This window comes from Petaurus breviceps, unplaced genomic scaffold (genome assembly GCF_028583685.1).
Source record: "Petaurus breviceps papuanus isolate PSGF00001 unplaced genomic scaffold, PetGlider_PUasm1.0 90701, whole genome shotgun sequence".
Taxonomy (NCBI): Eukaryota; Metazoa; Chordata; class Mammalia; order Diprotodontia; family Petauridae; genus Petaurus; species Petaurus breviceps.
The window spans coordinates 6,283,498-6,311,039 of NW_027187316.1; the positions used below are offsets into that span (position 1 = coordinate 6,283,498).

A 27,542-nucleotide genomic window follows, 5' to 3' on the forward strand; every position below is an offset into this window, starting at 1 on the left:
GCTACTCCTTTATTTTTATTTTTTTTAATTCATTTTTCAAATGCTTTGTTAACTTCTGTTTTACATCATTCATTTCCGCCAGATTTTGAGTTACAAATTTTCTCCCTGTTTTTTGCCCTACCCACCATCCCCAAAATAGCAGTCCCACAGGATATCCCCTCCTCCAATTTATTCTCTCCCATATTTTCTCCCATGCCCCTTTCAACTTTTCCAGTAGGGCATGGTGGATCTCTATGCCCCAGTGCCTGTATATCTTATTTCCCAATTACATGTAAAATAGTATTAATAATAGTGTGTATATATGTATATATATATATATATATATATATATTTAAACATTTGATTTTAAAACTGAATTCCAGATTCATTCCCTTCCTCCCTTGTCACCTACCCTTACTGGGAAGATAAGCAGTTCAGTATAGATTGTACATGTGTGGCAAATGCAAAACAATAACATAGTAGATATATTGTAAAAGACTGACTATATTTCCCTCCCTCCTATCCCACCTCCCACTTGTTCTATTCTCTACTTTGATCCCATCCCTTTTCAAAAGTGGGTGCTTCCAACTTCCCTCCCCTCCAGCCTGCCTTCCCTCTCATCCCCTTCGCCCCTACTTTCCTGTAGGGTGAGATACCCTATTTAGTGTGTATTTCATTCCCTCCCCCAGCCAAATTTAATGGGAATAAGGTTGACCCATTGCTTTTTGCCTTCCTATTCTTCTCCTCCATTGTAACCATTTTCCTTTGCCTCTTCTATATGAGATAGTTTACCCTATTCTGTCTCTCCCCATCGCCTCTCATTATATTCCTCTCTCACCTCTTAATTTCACCTTTTAAGTATCATCCCTTCCTGTTAAATTGGTCCTATGCCCTCTACCTATGTATACCTGTAAACATATATATATATACACAATTCACATATGTATTCATATGCCCATATAGCCTCATATATAGACATATATATACATATATATATATTCATTCCCTTCAACTATATTAATACTGAGAAAAGTTTCATCAGTTACAATTATTGTTTTTCCATGTAGGAATGTTAATAGTTCAACTTTGATAAGTTTCTTATGATTTCTTTTCCTGGTTTACCTTCTCATGCTTCTCTTGCTTCTTGTATCTGAATGTCAAATTTTCTATTGAACTCTGGTTTTTTCAACAAGAATGCTTGAAAGTCCTCTATTCCACTGAATGACCATATTTTCCCCTGAAATACGATACTCAGTTTTGCTGGGTAGGTGACTCTTGGTTTTAATCCCAGCTCCTTTGCCCTCCGGAATATCATATTCCAAGCCCTTCAATCCCTCAGTGTAGAAGCTGCCAGATCCTGGGTTATCCTGATTGTGTTCCCACAATATTCAAATTGTTTCTTCCTGGCTGCTTGTAATATTCTCTCCTTAATCTGGGAATTCCGGAACCTGGCTATAATATTCCTAGGAGTTTTCTTTTTGGGATCTTTTTCAGGAGGTGATTGGTGGGTTCTTTCAACCTCTATTTTGCCCTCTGATTCTAAACATCAGGGCAGTTTTCTTTGGGAACTTTCTGGAGGATGATTTCTAGGTTCTTACTTTGATCATGGCTTTCAGGCAGTCTAATAATTTTTAAATGATCTCTCCTGGATCTATTTTCCAGGTCAGTGGTTTTTCCCATGAGATATTTCACATTGCCTTCTATTCTTTCATTTGTTTGGATCTGTTTAACAGCATCTTGATTTCTCATAAAGGCATTAGCTTCCATTTGCTCCAGTCTAATTCTGAAGCCATGATTCTCCTCATTGAGCTTTTGAGATTCTTTTTCCATCTGGCAAATTCGACTTTTTAAGGCATTCTTCTCCTCATTGCCTTTTTGAGCCTCTTTTGCCATTTGAGTCAGTTTGTTTTTTAAAGTGTTATTTTCCTCAGTCAAGCTGTTGACTTTCTTTTCATAATTTTCTTGCATTGTTCTCATTTCTCTTCCCAATTTTTCCTCCCCTTCTCTTATCTGCTTCTTAAGGTCCTCTATGGCCTGTAACCAGCTCATATTTTCCTTTGAAGCTTTTGGTGCAGGAGTTCTGACTTCACTGTCTTCCTCCTGTCCCATGCTTTGCTCCTTTTTGTCCCCAAAATAGGAGTCCAATGTTGGAATCTTCTGTCTGCTTTGTTTCCTTTGCCTGGTCATGTCACCCCTCAGTCACTTGAACCCTGGGCTTTTTTCCACAGTAGGACTCTGCCACCAGACAGGGGAGCTTTCGTCCCAAATGCTGGGGTTTCTTCAGCTGCTGGAGGTATTAGATGGGTGCCCTCTCTGAGGTCTCCACAAGCTCTGGAAAGCTGGACACACACCCCAGGACCTCCATCCTAGACTGCAATCCAGATCCAAGCAGGTTAAAGCAAGAGCGATTACCTCTCAGACTGGTGCTTGGTCCCCCTACACTCTGCAGGCCAGGAGCTGAAGCTGCCACGTGGGGCTGGCTGGCTGTGCTGTCTCAGCGGCACTCCCACTTACTGGGTCCCAAAGTCCAGACTACACTGACCTCTCACTTTGTCCTTCACATCTGTGTGTTGATAATTCTGGAAAATGCCACAGCTGCTGCTGATCCAGAGTCCCTCCTGCCAGCGGCTGGTCAGATCCGCCCTGGGGCTAAAACCTCTGGCTCACAGTGGGCCTGGGCTTGGCTCCCAGAATGCTGTGCTGGAGGTTAGCTTCTCTATGTCATTTTGTGGGTTCTGCAGCTCCAAAGTTTGTTCAGAGTACCCTTTTTACATGGATTGGGGAAGGTGGAAGGCGGAGCTGCTTGGAGTTTGTGCTTCTACCCTGCCATCTTGACTCCGCCCCCAGCTATACCTTTAAATACCACGTTCTGCAAGAAATCTTTCCTGATCCCCACTAATGCTAGTGCTTTTCCTTTTCCCAGATGTATACATTATGTATAGAATTTGTCTATAGTTGTTCACATCTCATCTACTCCATTAGAATGAGTTCCTTGATAGCAAAGCCTCTTTTTATTTTAGTTGTTGTTTTGGAGGGGGTTTTGGAGGTGTTATTGTCAGGTTTTTTTTGGGGGGGGGAGGGGAATTGTCTTGTTTTGTTTTGGTTGTTTTTTGTGTGTTTGTTTTGCCTTTGTATCCCCAGTGTGGGGCTCAGTACTTGGGACATAGGAAGCACTTAAAAAATGCTTATTTATCTGACTTTGGGAAACACATCTGAAACAGGACTCTTTCTTCTTAGTCTTTCCTGAGCAGATATCACTATTAACAGCAAAAATAAACGACAACAAAAAACTCCTTTCTATAGTAAAAAAAAATGTAAGAGTAGGAGGAAGAGTTGGGTCCTAGAAACTGGGTCTAAAAGAGATGTTAGAGATCAGCTTCCCCAAATCCCACATTTTACAGATGATGAAAGTGAGGCCAAGAGAGGAGCATTATTTGCTTAGGGTCACAAACATAATAACTGACAGAGGCAGCTTTTGAACCCAGGTCCTGTGCCTCAAGGAGAGAGAGAGTATTTCTCATGGGTATATTCTTTTATTTCAGCTATACAAACAATCAGTACCATGAATTTGTACTTTTTGGTCCACAAGAACCCTGAAAAACAAAGTGTATGCACACAGAAAAAACAAATGTGAACTTCTGTTCTCCATAGAGTCAAACAATATACATTACATAATTGATGAAAAGGGAATAGAAATGATCAAAATGGTCATTTATTTAACAGCACTTAAAATCTGCTGATTTAAATGAATTTATATGTAGTATGTAGCAGTAACAAAGAGATCATTTGGGGATTCAGTCACACCATTAGATGGAAATAATAGTATAAATGCGCTGAAACCTTGCTATAACCTAATCTTTGGGGTTTATTCCACTGAACCATGTTACAGCCACAACCGCACCATAATGGGTTTTCACAGCTGGACTTCTCCCTCCTAGAGGTAAGGAAGGATTCTGAGGACACAGAATGTTTATGTCTCTTTGATGTATTTTTTTTTGTGTGAGAAAATTTAGTCAGAAAGTTGTTTTTGCAATCCAAAGGGTTAGTGGTAAGCATCAGAGGTAAGTTTAGAAAAAGACTCATTTTACTTACAGAATTTATTACATTATTGTGAAGTACCGTGTTTCCCCGATAATAAGACACTGTCTTATTATTTTTTTTGGACAGAAAAACACCAGAGGGCTTATTTTCAGGGGAGGGCTTATTTTAATGAACATTGACGGCAATTTTAATAAACAGGTAAATGTGAACAAAAAAATATACCTTTATTCAGTAAGCAAATCACTGGGGAAGAACAGGATGACGCGCTCACTGCTGCAGCTCTGATTGGATGCAGCTCGGAGCGCGGCGTGTGTTTCACCGGGGGGGTGGGGGGGGGACGGTGCATACAGAGGGTACCGTAATGTAGCATGTAGCACAGGGGATCACCTTCACTACAGTAGCAATCTCAATAGGGCTTATTTTCGGGGGAGGTCTTATTTTAGAGGAATCTTATACAGGAAGGGGAGGGCTTATTTTCGGGGAAACATGGTATCTCTAAGACTGCTCCCACTCACCTCTTCCTCCCACTCATCCCTGCTTGTTCTGTCTCTCGGTTCCAGGGCAGCACATCGCTGCGGCCATGGCTCCTACCTCTCTTTCCTCTTGGTCCCTTCTATCCTTAGGCCCTGGAGATCTTGTCATATGGTGAAGTTGGTGGGGGGAGGGGAGGATCTTCATTTGAGGATAAAAGAGTGGAGAGTAGTGGGAAAATATATAGTGACTTAATTACAAAAGTAAGTTTGTGTTTTTTGTAATCGTTCTGCATGGGTGTTTTTAGTCGAGTATAATCAAGTATTTCTTATACACTAACCTAGAATGTTAGTATGGAGCTTTTGTGTTTGGTCCTCATCAAAATCAGGCAAGAGGTGAAATGAAATCAGTCTTCTTACATATGAAAAAACCAGTCTTGGGTTCTACCACAAAATAGCCCTGTCTCTCTAGTCTTTTGCCTATTAGGTTTTCACAAAGATTTTTGTTTTGGTCAGTAACTGAGTGTTGGCTAAGATAAATTGTTTTTGTTCTCAGCCTAATGAGAAAGAAACTTGCCTATTATGGAAAAGGATTGGTGCAAATTTTGGTGACTGATAAAAGAATTTGGGGCCAGAGACTTTTTTTCATTGATTCCTTTTTATTCTCTGTGCATATGGTTTTCTCTACACCGGTTATTTTCTAATATAATTCCCTTCCCTTACACTCTGCCCATATACGTGCGCGCACACACATGCGCACACACACACACACACACACACACACACACACACCTCACCCTTGAACCTTCCCTTTTAACAAAGAAAAACAAGTGTAGCCAGTCAGTCTGTAGATATCTATTGATTGACAAAGCAACTACATTTGGTGGCATATGCAACATTCTCCACCTTTAGCTTCTTATCTTTTTAATGAAGGGAGATCTGAGTGGCCTATCCTCTGTTCTCTGGAATCAGTATTATTCATCAAAATTTATCTGATTCCAGTTTTGTACTATTATTTTCCTTTATATTATCACAGCCATCATCTATATTGTTCTTTTGCCCTATTTTCTTCATTTTGCATTAGTTCATATAAGCAGCCCAAGGCTTCTTAAAAAAAAAAAATTAAACTGTAAAGATAAGGATAATAACATTTCATATTTACATTACACTTTAAGTTTTACAAAACATTTTCCCAGTATTCACCCTCTAAAGCAAGAAGTGCCTTTTTATAGATGATTAACTGAGGCTAGAAGATTAGCTGACTTTCCCAGAGTCACACAACTAGTAAGTATTAGATCTGTACTTGAACTCAGACCTGCAGATTTTAAGATTAGTGTTCTTTCCACTATATCAGGCTGCCTCTTCCTGGACATATGTAGATCAGTTATTATTCATAGCTGTTGGGTCCCCAAATGGTATATTATATAAACAAAAGTGGAATTCCTTTTTCTTTAAAATTTAAGGTTGCTCCACTTTAAATAGAAGGCACTATACCATGAATTCTTTCCCTGGAGTATATAAATGAGAACTGTATTTCGATATAATTGGTTTTCTTTGTAATCAATGTATTTTATTTCATACATTAAAAACATTATCCTCAGGAGTCTGTGAGCTTCACTGAACTGCCAAAGGGGTACTTTTCACAAAAAAAGTTGAGACCCCAATGTTATATTTTTAATACCCACCTACTATTTATTACCTTAATTTCAACTTTTGAATATATTATCAAGGCATATTTTTACTTACTTTTAAAACTTGGATACTTTTACACTTAAAAGCTGCTTGTAAATAACTCATATACAAAACAAGAAAAAAGAAAACATCCAAATGATTCTTGTTTGTTCTTCTCTTAATTTCACATTTAAATAGAGTAACTGGAGAATTAGTCCCATGTCTAGCTCGCTTTCTTCTTACAGTAAATACATAGTCAGTGTTTATAGGGCCTCTCCATAAGCTTTGCAGGCTTCCATTGGCTGTGGTTTGGTAATTTTTTAAAAATACATAAATAAAAATGGATTCTTTGAATCATGTGATGCTGATAATTATAGCTTTATCATACTTCTTCAAAATTCTGCTTAACTGTATTTGACTTACCATTCCAAAAAGAGGAATTTAAATGAGACTCTAAAAATGCTAGAAACAGCTTTTATCAATTTACATAGTGTTCTTGTTTTGTTCCAGATATCTAAAACAGTGAAATACTAGTCAGCTAAGAAGTGGATGATATGGTAGAAGAAACTAAATTGATTTTTACATTTACAAAATGCTGCATTTTAACTCTATTACATCTCTCACCATTTTCCTTCATTTATTCTCTCTCCCTTTCTTTTCCTTTTTGTATGTATCAAGCACCTACTGTGGACAAGGACTGTATTTGGTACTAGATATACAAAGGTATATTTGTCACAGACATAACTCTTGTGGAGCTTACAGTCTCATGTGGATATAGAAGAGTGTAAAATAATCATTGCACAAAGAAGGGTAACAGAAGTTCAAAGAAGTGTTGGCAAAATGCCCAGAGACATTGAAGGAGACATCAGTTATCTCTGTTACAGCCAAACTAGGCTACTCACAATCCTTACTCTCTTCCTGTCTTGTCAGGTCTCTGTGCCTTTCCTTGTATCCTTTCCATGCCTAGAAGGGTCTTATTTTTGCCTGTAGTACTTCCTTGCTTACTTCAAAGCCCAACTCAGATGTTGCCTTCTCCTTGAAGCCTCCACTAATCCTTCAAGCTAGAAGCAATCTGCCTCCCCTCAGATTTCTCAGCATTTTGTCTCGATCTCCCCTTTTTCCTTACCTCTTTCTGTTACCTATGGTACTACTCTAGTAGTTAGGCACACCTCTTATCCTCTCCTGTTAGACTGTGAACTGTTTAAGGGCAGGGTCTCTGTTTTATTTACAGAGTTTGATAGGAGTTGGCATATGCCTTACTAGGATACAAGTCACACTACAATTCTTGGTGAGGACATTTCAGTCACGTGCCCTAAGAATCCAATCACCACTTTCTCTGACTTCCCAGATCAAAACACTCCCCACTTGCCACTACTCATTGTGGTGATCTTTTTCTTTTGGAATATAAACTCAGCAGGGATTGTCATTCTTGCATGTATTTGTATTCCCAACATTTGACACATAATGATTGCTTAATAAATGCTTTTTCATTCATTCATTTCCATGGCCATTTTGGGACCCTCCATTTGCCACCATCTCTCAGCAACCTATAGGATCATAGAGTTAGAGCTGCAAGGAACCTTAGAGGCCATCCAATCCAAAACACTCTCTTTACAGATCAAGAAATTGAGGTTCAAAGTGACTTTCCCAAGGTCACACAACTAGGAAGTGGTAAAGGTAGAATTTGAGTTCAAATTTTACTAATTTTAAGTCTAGCACTCTATGAACTATGCCTTGCTGCTTCTCTCCTCCTTTAGGATTCAATCCATTCATCTTTATCACCATATCCAGACTCTCATAGCAATTATTTGCTATCTCTGGGTAGCTACCTCTCTTCTTTCTCAAGGTGCTTATTACCTGATTCACATTTTTTACTCTCTGTTCTAATCCCTATAAGGGGATTTAAGAACTATGTAGAGAGAATTCTCATCCTTGAGGAATTAAATATTAATGTTGATCAGTGGTGTCACACTCAAATAGAAAGGCATCCATCCCTGTGGACTACATATTGACTTAGAAAACTACAAATTAACATAATCTACCTTATATTTTTATTTTATTTCATTAAATATTTCCCAATTATATTCTAATCTGATAGTTATTATAGTAACTTGGAGCCCCAGGAAGTGAATTTGACCCCTCTGATGTTGATGGCCCTTTGAAAGTCCTAAATTCTCAGTTTATCCACTCACTCAACTTCTTTGAGCTTCATTTCATTAGACCTACGCCAGTCAGATGGGTAGTCATATTTTGGACCTCACCATCATGCCAAGCTCTGTCAACTCTATGATCTGAAACAAAGTAATTCCCTTTTCTAATGTTAATCTTTTGTCATTTTATCTTTCTTCCCACCTCATTCTTCTGGAAACTGCTTTTCAATTCAAGCTCAGTAGTCAGCTATAATTTATTAAGCACCTACTATGTGCCAGGTACTGCTAAAGCATTGGGGATACAAGGAAAGAAAGAAAGAAAGAGAGAGAGAGAAGGAAGGAAAGAAAGAAGAAAGTTTCTGTCCTCAAGGAGCTTTGAATCTAAAGGGAAAAACAATATATAAAAGGAAGTTGAAGAGCTTTGGGAAGTAGGGGAGGAAAGTACCCAATGTGAGGGCATGGTGGAGGGAAGTCTGAGGAGTCCCAAAGTAGTAGAGCCAGGTTGAGAAATGAAATTTCTGTGCTGAGCCCCTTCCGTAAATGGGGGTTTCAGAATTTTGCCCTCCAATCAGAGAGGCAGAAAGTAGTGATGAAGTGTGAGTACCAAAGCATATTGGATCTTACAGAATAGTGAGTTTTCCTAGTGATGAGATTCCTGGAACATGGTGCACTGTGGAGAAGTCAGAAGAGTCCCAAAGTGATGCAGACAGAATGGAAATCTCATCTGCCCTCTTCTTCCAGACCATCAGCACTACTCTGACTTTACTTTCCTATCTTCAGTCTTGACACTATGGTTTACAATCTGAACAAATCATTACATTGACTCTCTTGCCTTTTTGTACTAGGATTCTTTAATATTTGCCAAGTTCCAACTATGGTTCGTTCATTCCCATCATCCAGCCTTTCTGTTTCTGATCCTGAGCTGCTGATCACTAATGGAAGGAGTTATGCAACTATGAGGATCAAGTCTAGTACAAGTTGGTGATACCTCATCTCAGCTTGACCCTCACTACTTGGTAGCAGTTATTTTTGTTATTTTCAGATTTTCTGTTTCACTCCCTTCAATGACATTTCCAAACCTCCTTCTCTTAAGTTTACAACACTACCCTCACCCCATTTCTTCACAACAGATGACTTTGTCTTTAATGTTAGGGACATCTGTCATGAGCTTGCTTGCCCTTCATTCTCTCTAATATACTCCAATACCTTTCTTCATTATCCCCAATTAATCAGTCAGTTCATCAACAAAGACAAGAATAATCCTGCCCTCAAGGAACTTTCATTCTGTCAAGACAACCTTTACTTACTTACATACATACAAAATAAACACAAGGTCTTGGGGGAGGGAAACCATTGACAGATGGGAGATCCTTTGAGCAAAATTTTGGAGGAAACAAGGGATTCTAAAGGCACTGTGGTGAGAAAAGAGTACATTTCTGACTTGAAGGACAGCTAGTACAAAGACTTAGAAATAGGAGTTCGAGTTTTCTGTTTCAGCAACAGCAGGAAATCCAATTTGGCTGGACCATAGAAAGAATGGTAAATGGAGTATTACACTGGAATCTTAAGCTGGGGCCAGATTGCAAAGGACTTCCAAAGACTTAACAGTGGAATTTATGTTTTGTTCGAGAGGTAGTAATTTGAGAGACATTGGAGTTTATGTACTGTTCTAGTGACATAATCAGCACTGCATCATAGGAAGATGATATTAGTAGATAGATGTATGGAGAATGAATTGGAGTTGGGAGAGACTTGAGTCAGGGAGACTAACTCATAGATTTTTATAATGATCTAAGTGGAAGACAACATCTGAGAAGAAGGTGGTAGACGCATGTGATGCTGTGAAGAAGGAAACAATATGGTTTGGCAAAGTGTTGGATTGATGTGGTAAAGGAAAGTGAGTTGCAAACTTGGGAGCCTGGAAAAATTGAACCCTCCACAGGAACAGGGAGGTTTAGAAGAAGGATGAGTTTGGGTAGAAAGACAATAAATTCTGTTTGGGACATGTTGAATTTCAGATGCTTGTGGGACACCTGGAAAAATACAGGGCAGATGCATGTATGTATGTGTTCTTAGGCACAGAATACATATACAGATGTATACATATGAATTTCATACATATGTGCATATCTTTAAATGACTCAGGAGCTGAGATGTAGATGCGGGATTAGTTTAATGGTAAATATCATTCCATAAAAATTGCAGTTTAATACACAAAGGAATTTGGAAATTTAATTTAACATCCTGCATCCCTACTCTTGGTTTCATTTGCAAAGCTCTCTAGTTTGGTTTAAAGTTTAGGTGTGACTAGCTTTAGTTTAGTCAAAGAACTATGGTCAAATATGGTCAAAGAACCATAAAACCAGGCCTTTTGCCTTCAGGCTGACCTTGTGACTGTATCATGTAAAGCTCTATTTTTAAGGTCCCCCAGAGATGACTATTGCACAGACTCCTTTGAGAGATAGTATTTTAATCACTCTGACAGTGAAAAAATACTTTCTTCTTTTTCTGCACTTTAACCCATTATTGTATATTCATTCATTTCATAATCCTTAAAGCATTATGGAAGTATCAACTTATATTTTACTTTTTTATATACATTTTAATTTCCTTTGACATGTACATGTGTTTGAATATATAAACAAAAGTACATGAAAATGAACAAACAAAAAGAAATTGTAAATTATAGAGGTGAAGAGATTGAGGAACTGGACATGAAGTCAGAAAAATGCAGCCTCACACATCACCTCAGACTCTTAGTTTTATGACCCAGAGCAAGCCATCAAACCTTTCTGTGCCTCTTTTTCTTCATCTGTAAAAATGAGGAAGTTGGATTCAGTGGCCTCTGGGTTTACTTCCAACTCTGAATCCATGATCCTAGGATCCTATAATCATCCATGTGTCTGTACACTTTTGTTATTGACTAATTTTTAAACCCAAATCAAAATGTATATATTGCATTTAACATGGTTAAGTAAGCAAATCCTCCTGCTTGTTTCCAAAACCCCTTTTGGGCTTCTTTTTCCTGTGTATTTAACATGCATTTGTTGCTGTTATTATTGTCTTTAATTATATAGTTGTTAATTATATAGTAAAGTGTATTTTTTTGGTTTTGTTTTCTTCATTCAGCATCATATCAAGTAGGTTTTCCTACATATCTTGAAGTCTTTATATTTGTTTTTCTTATGATCCAGTAATTCTCCATTGCATTCATATACTACAGTTTATTCTGTCATTATTCAGTCATTGAGCATTTGTCATTTTGAGGGGGGTAGGGAAGAGGAGTTATAGCATTTTTGTTGTTTTCCTTATAAATACTATTGTTAGTAATGTGTGTGTGTGATTTTTAACATGTCAGTCTCTTTTTTTCCCCCTTTCAGTAATTTGATCAGGTTTTAATCTGAGTAGCAGTACCCTGTGTCCAAGAGTATGAATATTTTTGTAACTCCTGTTTTATAATTACATATTGCATATTTGCAGAAACCCAAATCATAACTCCACTAATGACAGGATATTAACATATCTATTATACACAGTCATATACTAGTATCAAATTTTTATTATCTTTGCCATTTAGAATTAGAATATTAGAATCTTAAAGTGGTTTTCATTTACATTTTGCTAATTATTAGAGATGTTGAATATTTTTAACATGGTTAATCATTTTGACCTCTAGTCAGTTGGAGAGGCTCTTACTTGAATAAATGTGTGTCAGTTCCTTAAAGGTTTTATATGTCCGACTTTTATCACGTATTTAACACAAACATTTTAACTATTCTTCCCCCTCTTTCTTTTCACATTCTGGATATAGTTGTTTTTGTTTTGCAAAAATTTGGTTTTTATGTTATATAATTTATCTGTTCTAAAATATCATCAAAGTCATTAGTTGGCTAAGAACTTATCTGTATCATTTGAAAGATATAAAAATCTATTATTCTGTAGTTTTTAATGATTTTTATATTATTATTCTATAGTTTTTAATGATTTTTAATATTTAAATCATTGTTCCACAAGTGGCATATGATTGTGATGGAATTATATTGTGCTATAAGAAATGACAAGGAGAATGATTTTAGAAAAACATGGGAAGACTTATATGAGCAGATGCAGAGTAAAGTGAACAGAACCAGATCAATTTATACAGTAACAACAATATTGTAATGAGATAAACCGTGGAAGACAGCTTTGACCAATAAAATGAGCAGTGACAATTTCAAAGGACTCATGATGAAGAATGCTATCTACCTCCAGAGAAGTGATGAACTCTGAATGCAAGTTGAAGTATAATTTTTTCCCTTGGCTTATTTTTCTTCTTTTTTTTGCAACAGGGATAATATGGAAACATGTTTTATATGATTTCACATGTATAGTGGGTATCATATCCCATGCCTTCTAAATGTGTGGGAAGGAGAGAATTTGAAACTCAATTTAGAAAAATGTTTATATAATAAAATTTTAGAAATTAAATGAAAATATAAATTAAGAAAAAATAAATCATTATTTTTACCTTGAAGTTTTTGTGATATGTGACATATTCAGAATCATATAGCTAGTTAGTGCCCATGCTGAAAAGAGAAACAAAGTGCTGATTCCCAAGCCAGTTTTCTCCTTGTTATATCCTACATTCTTTTAGCTAGATCCAGATTCTATTTGTAGTCTAAGTCCAAGTCAGTTCTTTAGGAAAATGTGATTAAAATGAACTCAGTAGACTTGGAATTCCATATACCACTTTACTCAAATACGCTGAGCTATTATTTTGTACAATAGTATTTCTTTCCTTGCAGAGAAGCTTTTCTTAGTCATTGTTGGGATAACATGGAAGAATTTTTTTTCAGATTTTTGAAGGCCCTGGATTTTAAGATGTATTATACAATACTGTCCCAGAAAACTGCGAAAATACAATAAGTCCTTGATACATTAAAGAATGTATTGGTTGTGGCCATGAGTATTTCATATTATATCTCTGAGCATTGTTTTCTTCATCTTCAAAAATATGGGAATGTCCTAGTGCTCTCTTCCTCACAGGAAAGCTCTTTGTAAATCTTAAAGTATCATCCCTGCCAGTGAAAGAGGAGTGATTTGAACCCAGAACTTGGCATGCCATGCCCTGCTAACCCTCCTGGTCACTAGGACACATGCTGGATTGCATACTTAGGAACTTAGAAATTGTACTCAAAGCTTTCATTTAGTCTGTGCTGAATCTTTCTTGCTACACATCAGGAAAGGCATAGCTTCACTTGCCCTCACCCCTCCCCACAGATTTTTTCCTCCTACTAGATGCTCTTCTGGCAAAATGTGTCTCAAACTTCTGTCTCAGCTGGTACTTTAGATGGTACTTTTAGAGTGGGTAGGAAAGTAAGTAAACAATTAATTGTGGTAAATTCCTTCCTAACTACCTTTATTAGGATGTGGACCCTACACCAGATAATTTAGGGTGTATGTGTGTGTGTTTGTGTGTGTGTGTGTGTGTGTGTGTGTGTGTGCTTTAGCTCTAAGCCCTAAAGAGTTTAAATATGCTTGAAGAATTGGAATTTTTGTGTTTGTTAGTGAACATTTTTCTTAGCCTTTAGCTAAACATTTACTAAAATGTGGGTATTGCCATTTGTTTATTTTGAAAACAATGGAAAAATTATTAAGCAAAAGCTGAATTTCAGCAAAGTGAATTGCAATCACTGTGGAATAAATACTTCTTTTTACAAAATCTATAATTTGCTAAAGTTGCTAAAAGAATTACTGTAAGCTTACTGTTAAATATACCTTAATTCATCTAGCCAAGAAAGTTAACTTCATAAAGTTATTAAACTAGTGATTAAGCTTAAAATATCATTTTCCCCAGTCATTGCTTGTTAGCTTTTTAATTCAATTACAGTATATACTACTTTCTTTGTAATGTACAAAATTGTAAAATGCTCTAATTCTTCATTATCAGCAGAATTATTCACCTTGTTCTATTGGCTATTGTTGTAGGACCTCTACCTCTAGTCTGTTTTCAGGCATATGGAACTTGACAGTAAATAATTCTCAGAACACTGTTTCCAGCAGTCTTATTATCAATGTAATAATAAAGATAATTGATAAATGATAATAATAGTAGCTAACATTTATATACCACTTACTCTGTGCCAGGCCCTGTCCTAAGCACTTTACAGTTATCTCTTTTGATCCTTACAACAATCCTGGGAGGTAACTGCTACCTCATTTTACAGATGTGGAAACTGAGACAAATAAGGATTAAGTAAATTGCCCAGAGTCTGAGACCAGATTTGAACTCAGCTCTTCCTGACTCAAGGTATGCTCCATCCACTACATGACCTATTCCAAAGACATTTGTTTTAAGTTTATGATGCTTTTTCCCCCCTCAGATCAAATGCATTAACACAAAGACTGACTGACAGCCTTTCCAGAGATGGATGCCAAACTTTATTCTTGATGTGATAGGACAGAGGTAGAGAATTTTGATGGCGGTAGCCTGGAGTAAGCAAGGGATAAATAATAAGCCTGTTTTGTTTAAAAAAAAATGTAAATAACTCCTGGAAATGTGAGTTTCTGTGTCACTTATACCTAGTATGAATTATTTTAATCAATTAGATAATTCTATTGTAATACTTCTAATAGACTATAGGAGGTTATTCTAGAGTGCTGGGCACATTGCCTAGGATGGGAATGGGGTGAGAAAGAGCTATGTGAGATGTAGGAGTGGTGATTCTGGAACAGCTTCAAAATGATTCGAAAAGAAGAGCCCATGGTCTAGAAGCAGCAGCACTGGATTTGGAGTCAGAAAACCAGAGTGAAAATGACACTTAGCAGCTTTTACATTGTGAACAAATCACTTTACCTTTCTGAGACACTGGTTCTTCATCTTTAAGTGCTGATGATAATAGTACCCACCTGATATCATTGTGAGGCCTGCATGAGACATGTAAAGTGTTTTGTCAATCTTAATGTGCTATGTAAGCTAGGTTATTATTTTTATTATCCTAATTTTAACACTTAATAGCTATGTGATCATGTGTTAGTCCCTTAGCCTCTCTGAACCTCAGTTTCTTCAAATGTAAAATGAGAATAATAATATTCATATTACCTCTTCATAAGGTTAACGAAAAAATTTGTTAAACCTTAAACCATTGTTAAATCGTGAGTTATGATTGAGGGTACCCCAAACCAAACTACTGTGCAGTTTTGCTTGTAGTCCTTATATATTCCTGACATATATTACTGATGCCTATACTAACTTAAATAATTCACATGCATATACATACATAAAGGCAACCAGGTGACAGTGTGGGGTGAGAGCTAGACTTGGAGTCAGGAAGACCTTCGTTTCCGGTCCTTCAGATACTTATCAGCTATGTGACCCTGGCAAGTTATTTAATGACTTCTTCTGTTTCCTCTTTTGTAAACTTGGGATAATGATAGCACCAGGTTTGCTGTGAAGTTCTACTGAGATAACATGTGTAAAGTGCTTTGTAAATCTTAAAGTACTATATAAATAAATGCTAGTGATGATAATGATCGGTGATGGTGATGATGATGATGATGATGCTTATGATGGTGATGATGCTGGTGGTAGTGGTGATGATGGTGATGATGATGGTGATGGTGATGATGATGATGATGATGATGATGATGGTGCTGGTGGTGGTAGTGCTGCTGATCTTGAAGCCAGGAAAGACATTGGTTCAAGTCCTGGCTCTCCCTCTAACATATACTGGCTTTGTAACTCTGGGCAAGTCATTTAAACTCAGAGTGCTCCAGGCAGTTCTCTAAGATTATAAATTTCAGGAAAAGTACTGGTCTGCATTGATAGAGGGAATTTCCTATGTCAGTTAGTCAATAAGCATTTATCAAATGCCTGTTTTATTCCAGGCATTGTGTAAGGTGCTTATGATGCAAATGTACATATAAAGAATTAATCAATCCCTATTTGCAAGGAGGTTACTGTTTAAGGAGGAAGATAACAAGTATAGGAATAAGTATTAAAAGAAGATATAAATAAAAATAAATATGTGATCATTTGGGTCAGGAGGGCCTTAATAGTTGGGGGGGGCAGGAAATCACAATCCAGTTCCTATACCATAAAAATACATAACCACATTTGAAATTTCGCGTGATTAATAAGCTATTATTTTTATATTAGTCTATTAACCATTTTCATTCTTATGCTGACCATGTCACTCCTCTCCTCAAAAATTTTCAGTTTCGCCCTACTGCCTACTAAAGCTCAAACTCCTTTGCCCACAATTCAGAGCTTTCTGAAATCCAAGTCAGTCTTCCTTTTCAGTCTTATCTAAAGTTATTGTCCACCTCAGTCAAACTGGAAGGTCTCTTGAATATACCCAGCATCTTCACGCTTTCATCCCCTTGTTCACAGTGTTCTCTACCTCCCTCATCATCACCTCTGGAATTTCTGCCTGTTTTTTAAAACACAGGTCAAAGCCACCTCCTGTAGGAAGCCTCCCTTGACTTTTTGCCCCCAGCCTCCCAGTCTTAGGTCAGGAAAGGCCTCAGAGCTCACATAACCATTTATTTTATTCCTCTCTAATTTGCTTGTTATAAAGTATTATAGTTATAATAGTCTTTTTATAGTCTTATAATATTAGTAACATGGTCACATGGATTTAAAGGTGGTCATATAGTACATATATGTGTGTATGTGTATGTATGTGTATAGTAATATACGATTTTAGTTATTTGTGTTTTTGTTTTATGTCCCTATTAGACTGTAGGCTCTCTAAGAGCAAAGATTAGCTTAACTTTTAATATCCCCTGAGAGCTGTGCACAGAACTCTAAACACAGAAAGTAGTATTTATTAAATTTATACCAAATGCCAATATAATAGATTCTATCAGTCAGGATGCTGTGAAATACAGAAATTTAAATATGAAACAGTAAGAAATTATGTTTTAAATTTTGATAAACTATTTTGAATCATATAGTTATAACACCTTCTTAAGCAAGGATGACACCTCATTTGTACAGTGCTTTCCAATTTTCAGAACATCACCCTATGTATTAGGAAATGTTTCTTGACATTCCTACCTCCTGGGACTCTGTGTGTGGCCAAAATAGATTGATGCACAGCTTATATTCCTTTCCAAACTGATTGCATGAATTGTGCACAAGGATAGAAATATTTTTTTCAAAAAAACATGTGTACCTAAAAGCAACCCCAGTCTTCAAAAAAAACATCCCTATTCAAATAAAACTTTCACAATCTCTCTCCCTCCCCCTCCCTCTCTTTCTCTCTCCCTCCCTCCATCCCCCCCACCCTCCTTTTTTAACCTTTCTTTCCAGATTTCTTTTTAAATGATTGCTGGCTAAAAATAAATTTCTGTATATAGATAGAATCATGTTTTTGTGCCAGCCACAGTAGCCAGTGCTCTAGCCGACACCCTGAGAGTTTAATCTATTTTGTAGTTTGTATGTGTGGAAAACAATGAGTCTGAGTTGGAAAAATAACTTAAACACTTGTGGAGTAGTGTTTGTTCATCAGAGATATTTTATTTGGTCTCATATAAATGGTAAGATAACCAAAAACATTGTACCCTCTTTTAAAGAGCTTTTCATCAGGATGTTGTTGAGTGTGTGTGTTAGATGTATTACTTGCAGAAAGAGATGCATTCAGGGATAGCTTTTGAATATAAATATTTTTACAGTAATTTCAGATTGGATAGAGTGGGTTTGGTACAATCAGCATGGTATGATCAAATTTGGAAGAAATTACAGATGCATTTTTGTAGCATTTTCTCCAGCATCTTGATTTTTTTCAGATGGAAGTATAAGCATTTTATGTTCCCTCAAACTAATCAGAATAAGAAACTGATTTTGCCTTTGCCAGAAAAATAGAACTATCATTTTTCACATTCTTATATTTTCCAGGTCAGTTTTAAGTAAGATTATATTTCTAGGACTTCTTAATTCCTGAAAACTCTAGTCTCTGTAGCAGGAAAGGCCCAAGTGAGCATTTGGGGGTGGGAAGAATCTGTAACTTTTTATGCAGTATGTTTTGTGTTGTGCATTCCAGATACAGTTAACTTTTTGTGTGCGTGTGATTAGTGTGGAAAGAAATTAATGCAGTCCAGTATTATGATTTATGGACTGAATCCTTTGCCCACTGAAGACTTGCCAAAACTAAAAGTACTTTTTTTCTTTTGGATATTAGAAACAGCTACTGTTTTTGTTGATCTTTTTAACTTCTGAATAGGCCTATTTCAAGTCATACCAGCATGGGAGCTCAGATTAATAATATACTTATTCAACGAGTGATACTGAGTGAAACCATTGCTCATATGGGTATGAAGGATAAAATTTCATAAAATTATTTTCAGGTGCATTAATGTAATTTAGGAAGCTGAGCGTCAAGATTTTTTTTTGCATGAAAGAAATCAAAGATTTCTGTTTATTGTATCATGTTGCAGGTGTGTTCATAAGTTTAATCTAATTGCGTTTTTTGGCATCCTAAAACAGAGGACATTTGGCTTTTAAATGCTATAATGTATTTGCTGAATATCCCCAAAGGTTTTTCATTCTTGGTATATTTTGAAGTTAGAATTTGTCTTTCCTGAGACATCATGCCTGCTTTGTGTTTATCTTTAATTTTATCTTAACCTAATAAATAAAGCACTTATTGTAGAAGTCGATTTCACATTTCCCTCTTTGTTTTTAGTTGCAGCAAGCAGCTGAAGTTTCACAGCTTCGAGGAGCCAGAGTGATTTCTGCTGAAGATCTGCTCTTTTTGATGCGCAAAGACAAGGTAAATACAACAATGATCTTCTCACTAAAGTATTCCTTCCAATGGGAGGTTACCAATGATAAATAGAAGGTTCTAGGCATAGAATATAGGCATGTTATACCTGAAGTACAAAATACTTTTATTGTTAGTTACCTGATTTTTCTTTCCTGAACACATCTTTAAAAACTGAATTGAGTTTTAATCATCTTCACTTTTCCTTTAAAGTAATGTTTACTTAGCACCAGCTCAAGAATTCTTAGGCAACTGTCAATGACTATGTCATCAGTAGTTATAAGGACGATTTTTCTCATAATATTGTCATCCTCATTATTATTATTGTTACTGACCCTCATAACAATTAGCTATATAACAAAAATGCATTCTTTTGGTACTAATACACTGTCAATGAAATCGTGAAAAACAAGTAGTATTAGGATAAATAGTTGGGTCTTGAGGGCTTGGATGTCTGTAGTATCCTCTTTGGTGGTGTGATATACTGGAAAGAATGCTAAATTTAGTCAAAGTACCTTGACCCCACTCTTGGTGTTGCTAATTACTCTCTGTGTGAGTTTAGACTTAGCTCTTTAATCCCCACCTTCTTCCTGTGTAAAATGAGAGAGACTAGATGACATTGTCTGAGGTCCCTCAACTCAAATTCTGTGCTCTTATGATCTTAATTTTAATCTATTTAAGATAATGTTTTCTCATTTTTAATTATGATAATAAATTCTGTAAACCTTAAATAATTTAAAGATATATTTATGTGTGATTTTAAGAGTTTGAAATAGGCCTCTTACACAATTGACTGAAAAAAAACCCGTGTCACTACTTCAAATACAGTGTTTTGTCTGAAAGACTGAAATATATGAATACTTATTGAACAGCCAGAGGGCACTAAAACAGGTATGATCCTAATAAAGGAAATGTTTACCCTTTGGAGAAACCTGAGTTACTCCTTGTGTTTTTCCCAGGTTTCTGTTTTTTTCTTACTCATCTCTTGTTCAGCTACCTTTTTGTACGTAAGCCATCTTTCCTCCTTTCTTCCAGAGCAGTCTACCCTCTTGGTTAGTCTACTTAACATCCTTTCTCGTGTTCAATCCCTTTACCTATTCAACAAAGCTTTTCATTAGAACTGACTAAAGATCAAATAAGACTAGACCTTTCACACAGTATTTTACCTGTGTTTGTGAGAAATGTGTGAAAGAACCATCAATTATTACCTAAACTGATTTGAATCTAAATTTAATTCAACATGTATTTATTCTGTGGAGACAGCTAGGTGGTCCAGTGGATAGAATGCCAGGCCATGAGTCAGAAGACTCATCTTCCTGAGTTCAAATCCCAGCCTCAGACATTTCCAAGCTGTGTGACCCTGTGCAAGTCACTTCACCCTGTTTGTCTCAGTTTCCTCATTTGTAAAATGAGTTGGAGAAGGAAATGGGAAACCATTCTAGTATCTTTGCCAAGAATACCCCCAAAGGGTCACAGACATAACTGAAAAACAACTAAACAAAAATTTATTCTATGCTTGCCTGCTGCTTGCATGCAAGCACTCTCTTGGTGACTATTGGATTACAAAGAATAGAACGAGAGAGGGCCCCTCCCCACAGGGTTCTCATAGCCTAGTTCAGAAAGCTAGATTTGGAGAGGTTGAACAATCATTTCAAGCTGCTACATTCCTAGTCAGGCTCCTGAGGGTGTGGTACAGATCACATAGCACTGAGTCCTTTTGAGGCAGGAAGGGATGGTCCTAAAGAGTTCTTGCATACCACAGTGCTAGGCATATAGGGGACACTTAGTCTTTGAAGTACTCACTTTGCATATTAGATACTGTAGATTGTGCTAAGTTCAGGGAACATATTGATTAATTTGAGCTGATGGGATACAGTATAAAGCAAAGGTTACCATGGGGTATGAGGTTAGTTGAAAGATATCTAGAAGGAAGTAAGCCTTAAAAGAAAAATATGGGGGTGGCTAGGTGCTGCACTGGCCCAGGAGTCAGGAGGACCTGAGTTCGAATGTGAGCTCAGACACTTAACATGTGCTAGCTGTGTGTTCTTGGTCAAGTCACTTAACCCCAATTGCCCAGCCTTCCCCCTCCAAAAAGCAAAAAAAAAAAGAAAAGAAAAAAGAAAGAAAGAAAAAATGTTTTTAGGATCAGTAGAAAAGAGGAGAGGAAACCTTTTGGGTAAGGAAGACAGCATTAGTGAAGATGAAGTCATACCTGGGGTTTGTGTAGAAAGCAGGTAGGAGGTCTGTCTCAATGGAATGAAGGTACCATTCTTGGAAATAACAAGGTGCAAGTCTAGATAGGGGAGGAACTGTTGGTTGGTAGAGTGTTTATGCATTTTTCTCCCACCTGATCTCAAACAAGAAAACACTTCATTCTTATTATAATGTCAAGTCTCAGCCTCTTGGACCTGCAGAGGACCTAGGAGGTAATGACTTGGGATTGGCCTTTGGTATGCTTAACCAGCTTCATTCACTTGGGCTATATCACCAGGTTTACTCATACCCAATAAGGAAGTCTCCCAATAAGCAAAAAGCTTTTGGTTCTCCAAAACACCTTTCTACTTAATATCAACAACAACAACAACACCTGACTTTTATTGACATGGTATTTTAAAGTTCAGGTTATTAAACATTTATGTGTAAGGCATTCCACATCCTCATAAGAACCCTACAAGTTAGGGTCTTTTAAGTACAATTTCCCCCTTTTTACAGATCAGGAAACTGAGCTTCAGAGAAGTTAAGCGATGTGCACATGACCACATAGCTAAGAAGTTTTAGAGATAATATTCAGATCAAGCTCTCTCCTAACTGCATATCCATCACTCTTTCTCCACTAAGCTGTCTCACTGGCCACTCTCCAAGTGACCACTAGTTCTCTCACCAAGGAAGAGCATCAAGAATCCTGACAACCTTACAGTCAAAGAATGCATAATCCCAAGGTTAATTAATTACTACTGAGATATTCCCCATCAAATGCCTTTCCCCACTTCTCATTACAATAAATCTTATAATATTGCTGAATTTCTCAAGATAATCAAATTTAGTTGCTGCCAGAGTCCAAGTCTACTGGTAGTATTAAATATTTTTTTAAGGTTGGTGCATTCTGTACAGACTTGTATACAACTTAGATGGAGAAAGCAGTGGACTGTGTTCTTCCAATGTCCAATTCACTAGCAAGTCATGACATTACCTTCCTGATATCATGGTCCTCTTTGAGAACCAAGGACAAACCTGTTAGTAGCTGTAGCTGCCCCACTGAGTACCCAACTGGCCAATTCCAGTTAGACAACACAGTTCCTTCCTTCCTTCCTTCCTTCCTTCCTTCCTTCCTTCCTATAGGGAATCATACCCTTACCTGTAGGTGCCCTGCCCAAAGGAATATAAATTTTGATTGTTGAAACCTCAAAAGAAATCTTGGGGTTTACAGCTAGATTTCTTTTTTATGGACCACACCTTAAATCCAAATCACTCTGGCTCTCATAGATTGACTAACAATAAGTCCCAGTCCAAGCCTTACTTGGTCATCATTTGCCTCAGAGTGAGTATAAATAGCAATTTTTCTGTTTTGGCCAGAAACCCTGAGACTTTTACCCTCCCAAATTGAACTTTTTTTTTTTGCTTTTTTGGGGGGGAAGGCAGGACAGTTGGGGTTAAGTGACTTGCCCAAGGTCACGTGACTAGTAAGCATTAAGTGTCTGAGGCCGGATTTGAACTCAGGTCCTCCTGATTCCAGGTCCGGTGCTCTATTCACTGCACCACCTAGCCGCCCCTCAAACTGAACTTTTTTTTTTTTTTGACTAGATAAATTCTTTGCCTCGTTTTGTACCTAGCCTTAATCACTGAATGGACATTGCCTCAATCTGAGACCTGGGAAAACCCTTAGCTTAAAAAGGCCATGGCCTCTCACTGCATCCTTGGTCACCTCCAGTCATCCTAATCTATAGCTTGCCACTGGACCCAGATGGCTCCAGAGGAGAGAATGGAGCTGGTGACTTTGCACAGCCCTTCCTCACTTAAATCCAATTCACTTTCAAATCATGACATCACCTTCCTGAAGTTATGGTCCTCTTCAAAAAGGAAGGACAAACAAGAACAGTGGACTATGTCCTTCCTCTGCCCAAAAAGAGCATACTAAGCAATGAAGTTCAGGGCAGGTCTGGGATAGTGGCCAATTTTCTTATACTTCTAGAAATTACTAATGATGTTGGTACCTCCGGAATCTACTCTTCACGCTCCATTCCCTGAAGAAAGATCCCCAAAAGTGTATAACATTCCTTCCTGCTACCTTAAAAATCTTCATCACCATGGTATGAGTTGTTGGAATTGTACGGCTCTTCCCATTTGGAATAGTGGAGCAACCACTGCATGCCACATCCATGCCAAAGGACCTGGAAACTGCTGCCACTTCTCTTTTGTAAAGCAGGAGACCATCAAGGCATCATTGGACATGAAAACCGCGAGCTCTTATCCCGTTGCTCACTAGCCAGACACAGCACTTAAACCTCTAGGAGCATTTGTTTCCTCGTATGAGAAAGCTGGAGGTATGATAATACCTGCCCTTCTCCTAGGAATGTCACAAGTATTATAGCATCTCACAGCTATGAAAGCACTTTATCAATTCTGATTTGGAGTCATAAACAGAAGGCCCTTCATAGCCATTCAGGGATTGGGTGCCAAAAATGATGCTTTCTTAAACCACACACAGGGTGACTGTGCCTTGTACTGAGTCAGTTAATGACTAGTGATGTAGATCCAAAAGAAGACCATGAGTTTACCAGCCTTAATCAAGAAAATACTACATAGGTACAGCCAAAGATTTTACACACTGATATATAGAACTATGTAGTTTCTACTACATTTTCCCTTTTGGCAGATATATTCTCTAAATGACCAAGAAAAATGGATTCAAGAAGACCAGCATTTTCTTCTCAGGAATTTTTATTTTTAATATGTAAAATTCATTTAACAAATTCTTTAAGTTTGCATATGCCTATTTAAATCAAAAATACGTCTCAAGTGAGATTATTACCAACCTGTTGTCATGTCAAAATTTTAGCTTGTATTATTTTTTCTCCTGTTCCTTCTCACAGAGTATTCTCCTAAAACAAAAGAGTATGAGAGTACTCCATTGTTCTTTCCTGTGTGGGTATATCCTCCCATGATGCAGCTTGTACCCCACCCATACCTGCCCATCTCTGTGAATTCTAGTCCATGTTCCCCTATTACTTCATCACAGGGAGTCTATTCAGCATACCGGAATGAGACCTTCTCGATTTCTCTTTATTTACTTAGTGAAGCTCACTGATCATCCATTGGTTGTCCCTTTATTCATACGCAGTGATCAGCCTATCTTTGCAGTCTTACATTTCCTTGGTGATGTGCTACTTCCCTTACCTGGTTACCTGTTTGTAATGTATAACAACCTGTTTACACTCACCCCACTCCTCTTCACAGCTCTTTGGGTGAACCAGGTATCTTCAAACAGAATCTTTTCTAAGATATAGTTAGGGCAGAAAATGGTTCTTGGTAACAAAATAAAATCCTAAGTTAAATATAGTGGTTAAAGACAGTTTTTCTAGGCAATTCTTAAACTATATGTTTATAAGTAATTGCCTTGAACCTTAGGCAGTAACAGAAAGAAAAATTCCCAATTTGTTTTCTAGAATTAATTCATGATAAAGCTTATTCTCTCCTTACTTGAAGTTCTTAAACCATGGCTGCATGATTACTTCTCAGGTAAATTATGGAAGGAATCTTTTTAGGGGGTATGGATTGGACTAGATGGGCCCTAAGATTTCTTATAACTTTGAAATTCTATAGTTCTACATATCTCTATTAATGTCTATAATGTATGATATAGTAATATTCCATTACATACATTACCACAATTTGTTTAGGCATTCTCTTATTGATGGGAATCTAATTCATTTCCATTCTTTGCTGCCACAAAAAAAATATAAATATTTTGTTGTATATTTGGGCTTTGTTCTTATCACTTACTTGTTTGGGTTATAAGCCTAAAGAGGGCATCTCTGGATCAAGAGGACAAATATTTTAGTCAATTTATTTGCATAATTTTGAATTATTTTCCAAAGTGGTTTTGTTGATTCACAGTTCCACCAGTAATATACTTGTGTGCCTATATTCCACAAGCCCTCCACATTGATTATTCCCATCTTTTGTCATTTTTGCCAATTTTCAGGGTGCAAGGTAAAACCTTAGGGTGGTTTTGAATAGCATTTTTCTTATTATTAATGATTTGGAGCATTCATTAATATAGTTCTTAGTAGTTTGCAATTCTTCATATTCTTTTTTTGTCTCTTGGGGACTATCTTTTTTATTCTAGATCTTTAATTTTTCCAAATTGATTTCATTTTTTTCATTGAGTTCTATAAAGTGTTCCTTTGATAATTTTATTGGTATAACATTAAAACTAAATTAATTTTGATAGTATTGTTGTTTTTATTATATTGATATGGCCCAGCCATGAGTATTAACTATTCCTCCAGATTTTTAAGTTATTCTTTATTTCTTTAAGGAGCACTTTGTATTTGAATCTATATAATATTTTGTGTGCTTTGGTAACTTGAGTCCCACATATTTTATCCATTTTGTACTTATATAGAGTGATATTTCCCATTCTATTATTACCTCTTGGGTTCTATTAATACTATATAGAAATGATATTAATTTGGGGGAGTTTATTTTGTACATTATAACTTTGTTTATCCAAGTTGTATCTTTGCTAAATTCCTGATATTTTCTAAGTAAATCATCATATCATTAGCACTTGAGTACAGATAAAGTTTTAATGCTTTTTTTCTACCCTTTTACATTATTTATAATGAACCAGGTGTATTACTGTAAATAATTATTGCATGCAGGTTCATTAATTTTATTTATCTTAATAATCTTAATAGTTTTGGGTAGTATTTGTTTTTTTTTTTTTTGGAGGACAATTGGGGTTAAGTAACTTGCCCAGGGTTACACAGCTAGTTCTTTTGTGTGGGTGTTAAGTATCTGAAGCTGGAACCGAACTCAGGTCCTCCTGACTCTGGGGCTGGCCCTTTACTCACTGTGCCTCCCCAGTATTTCATTTTCTTATTTACATACCAAACATAATAATTATTTTATTTGGATTGAATAATTTATAATAATTAATATAATACTTTGTATAATCTTTCCTAATTGATTTATATTTTTCTTTAATAGAAAAAGCTTAAAAGACTGCTGAAATATATGTTTTTCCGAGACTACAAATCTAAGATTGTCAAAGGTATAGAGGAGGACGATCTTCTGGAAGGTAATTATATATACACCTTATGTATGCGTGTACATATATACACCCTCCCCTCACATACAGACACTTTAATGATAATAATAGTTGGCATTTAATTGCTCTTTATAGTTTCAAAGTGCTTTATATACATTATTTCATTTGATCAATTTGTGCACATATATTTGAATATATGCATTATGTACTATAAATATAATGTATGTATGGTGTGTATATATATGTACTTAAAGATACTATACTTTAAGAACCTTCAAAACACTGTCGTAGCAGTTTAAACTTATTCTTTTCTGATTAAGTGACTTCAGAAAAGGAAATATTTCCATTCTCCCTATAAATGTAAGTGAACTGAGTGTCAGAATTTCATGGAACTAGGAAATTGGTATTTATTGAAAGTATAATTGATCTTAGTATGTATAATATTAACATGGCATCTATGATGAACAAAAATGTATACATGTAAACATTTGAAATATATCTGAATAGACATGTGTTAACTTATTATCAATGGTACTTGACATAATAAGGTAGACTCCAAAATCACTTAATTCTGATGTATGATTGCTATATTCTTCCAGTGCTATTTGAAGTTTTAAAGGAATACATAAGGTATATTTTGTTTAAATTTACTTTTCTTCCTACTAACTCAATTCCATTTTAAAGAACACTTTAGAATTAGTTAACAATGGAGAATCAAAGGGACAGAATCTGGAGTCTGACAGTCTGAATTTAAGTCTTGGCTCCACAATTTACTACCAATGTGACTTCTTAGATGTTTCTGGGGAACACTTTTAAATGCAGCATTTAGGTTCATTTGATTTTTCTTGGTTTTATTAAACTTCTACTGAAGGAGTAAATGTTGTGTGAAAATATTAATACAACATATTTTGTACAGAGTTAAAAATCGTTATTTTCAAATTTTGGTGTAAAGGGACTTTGCCCTTACCTGATTCAGTCCTGACCATGACTTCAAATGTAATGCTCCTTCTATTATATTATGTTTCCTTCTCTGGGTCTCACTTTTCTCATCTGTAAAATGAAGAGATGAGATTCAACTATCTTTAAGATCCCTTTCATCTAATATATTATGATTCTCTAAGTTTAATCATTTGAAAGTAGATATATCTATGTATTTCTAATTTTAAGTTATTAGTCATCTTACTATAATAGATTTAAAGCTTGAAGGGATCTT

At 36.4% G+C, this 27,542-nt stretch overlaps 1 protein-coding gene across 9 annotated transcripts in view; it reads left to right on the plus strand.

The window, feature by feature from the left end:
- The window catches only part of SUPT3H (SPT3 homolog, SAGA and STAGA complex component), a 677,491-nt gene that overhangs the window by 452,243 nt on the left and 197,706 nt on the right, over window positions 1–27,542 (plus strand). For 7 of the 9 annotated variants that reach the window (XM_069065839.1, XM_069065837.1, XM_069065836.1 and 4 more), the window contains 2 exons: window positions 18,979–19,065; window positions 26,269–26,359. In XM_069065839.1, coding sequence (XP_068921940.1) covers window positions 18,979–19,065; window positions 26,269–26,359 — 178 coding nt within the window. Of the gene's footprint in view, window positions 1–14,517; window positions 14,601–18,978; window positions 19,066–26,268; window positions 26,360–27,542 lie in introns of all 9 variants that reach the window. The other 2 variants (XM_069065845.1, XM_069065844.1) reach the window with 1 other exon arrangement.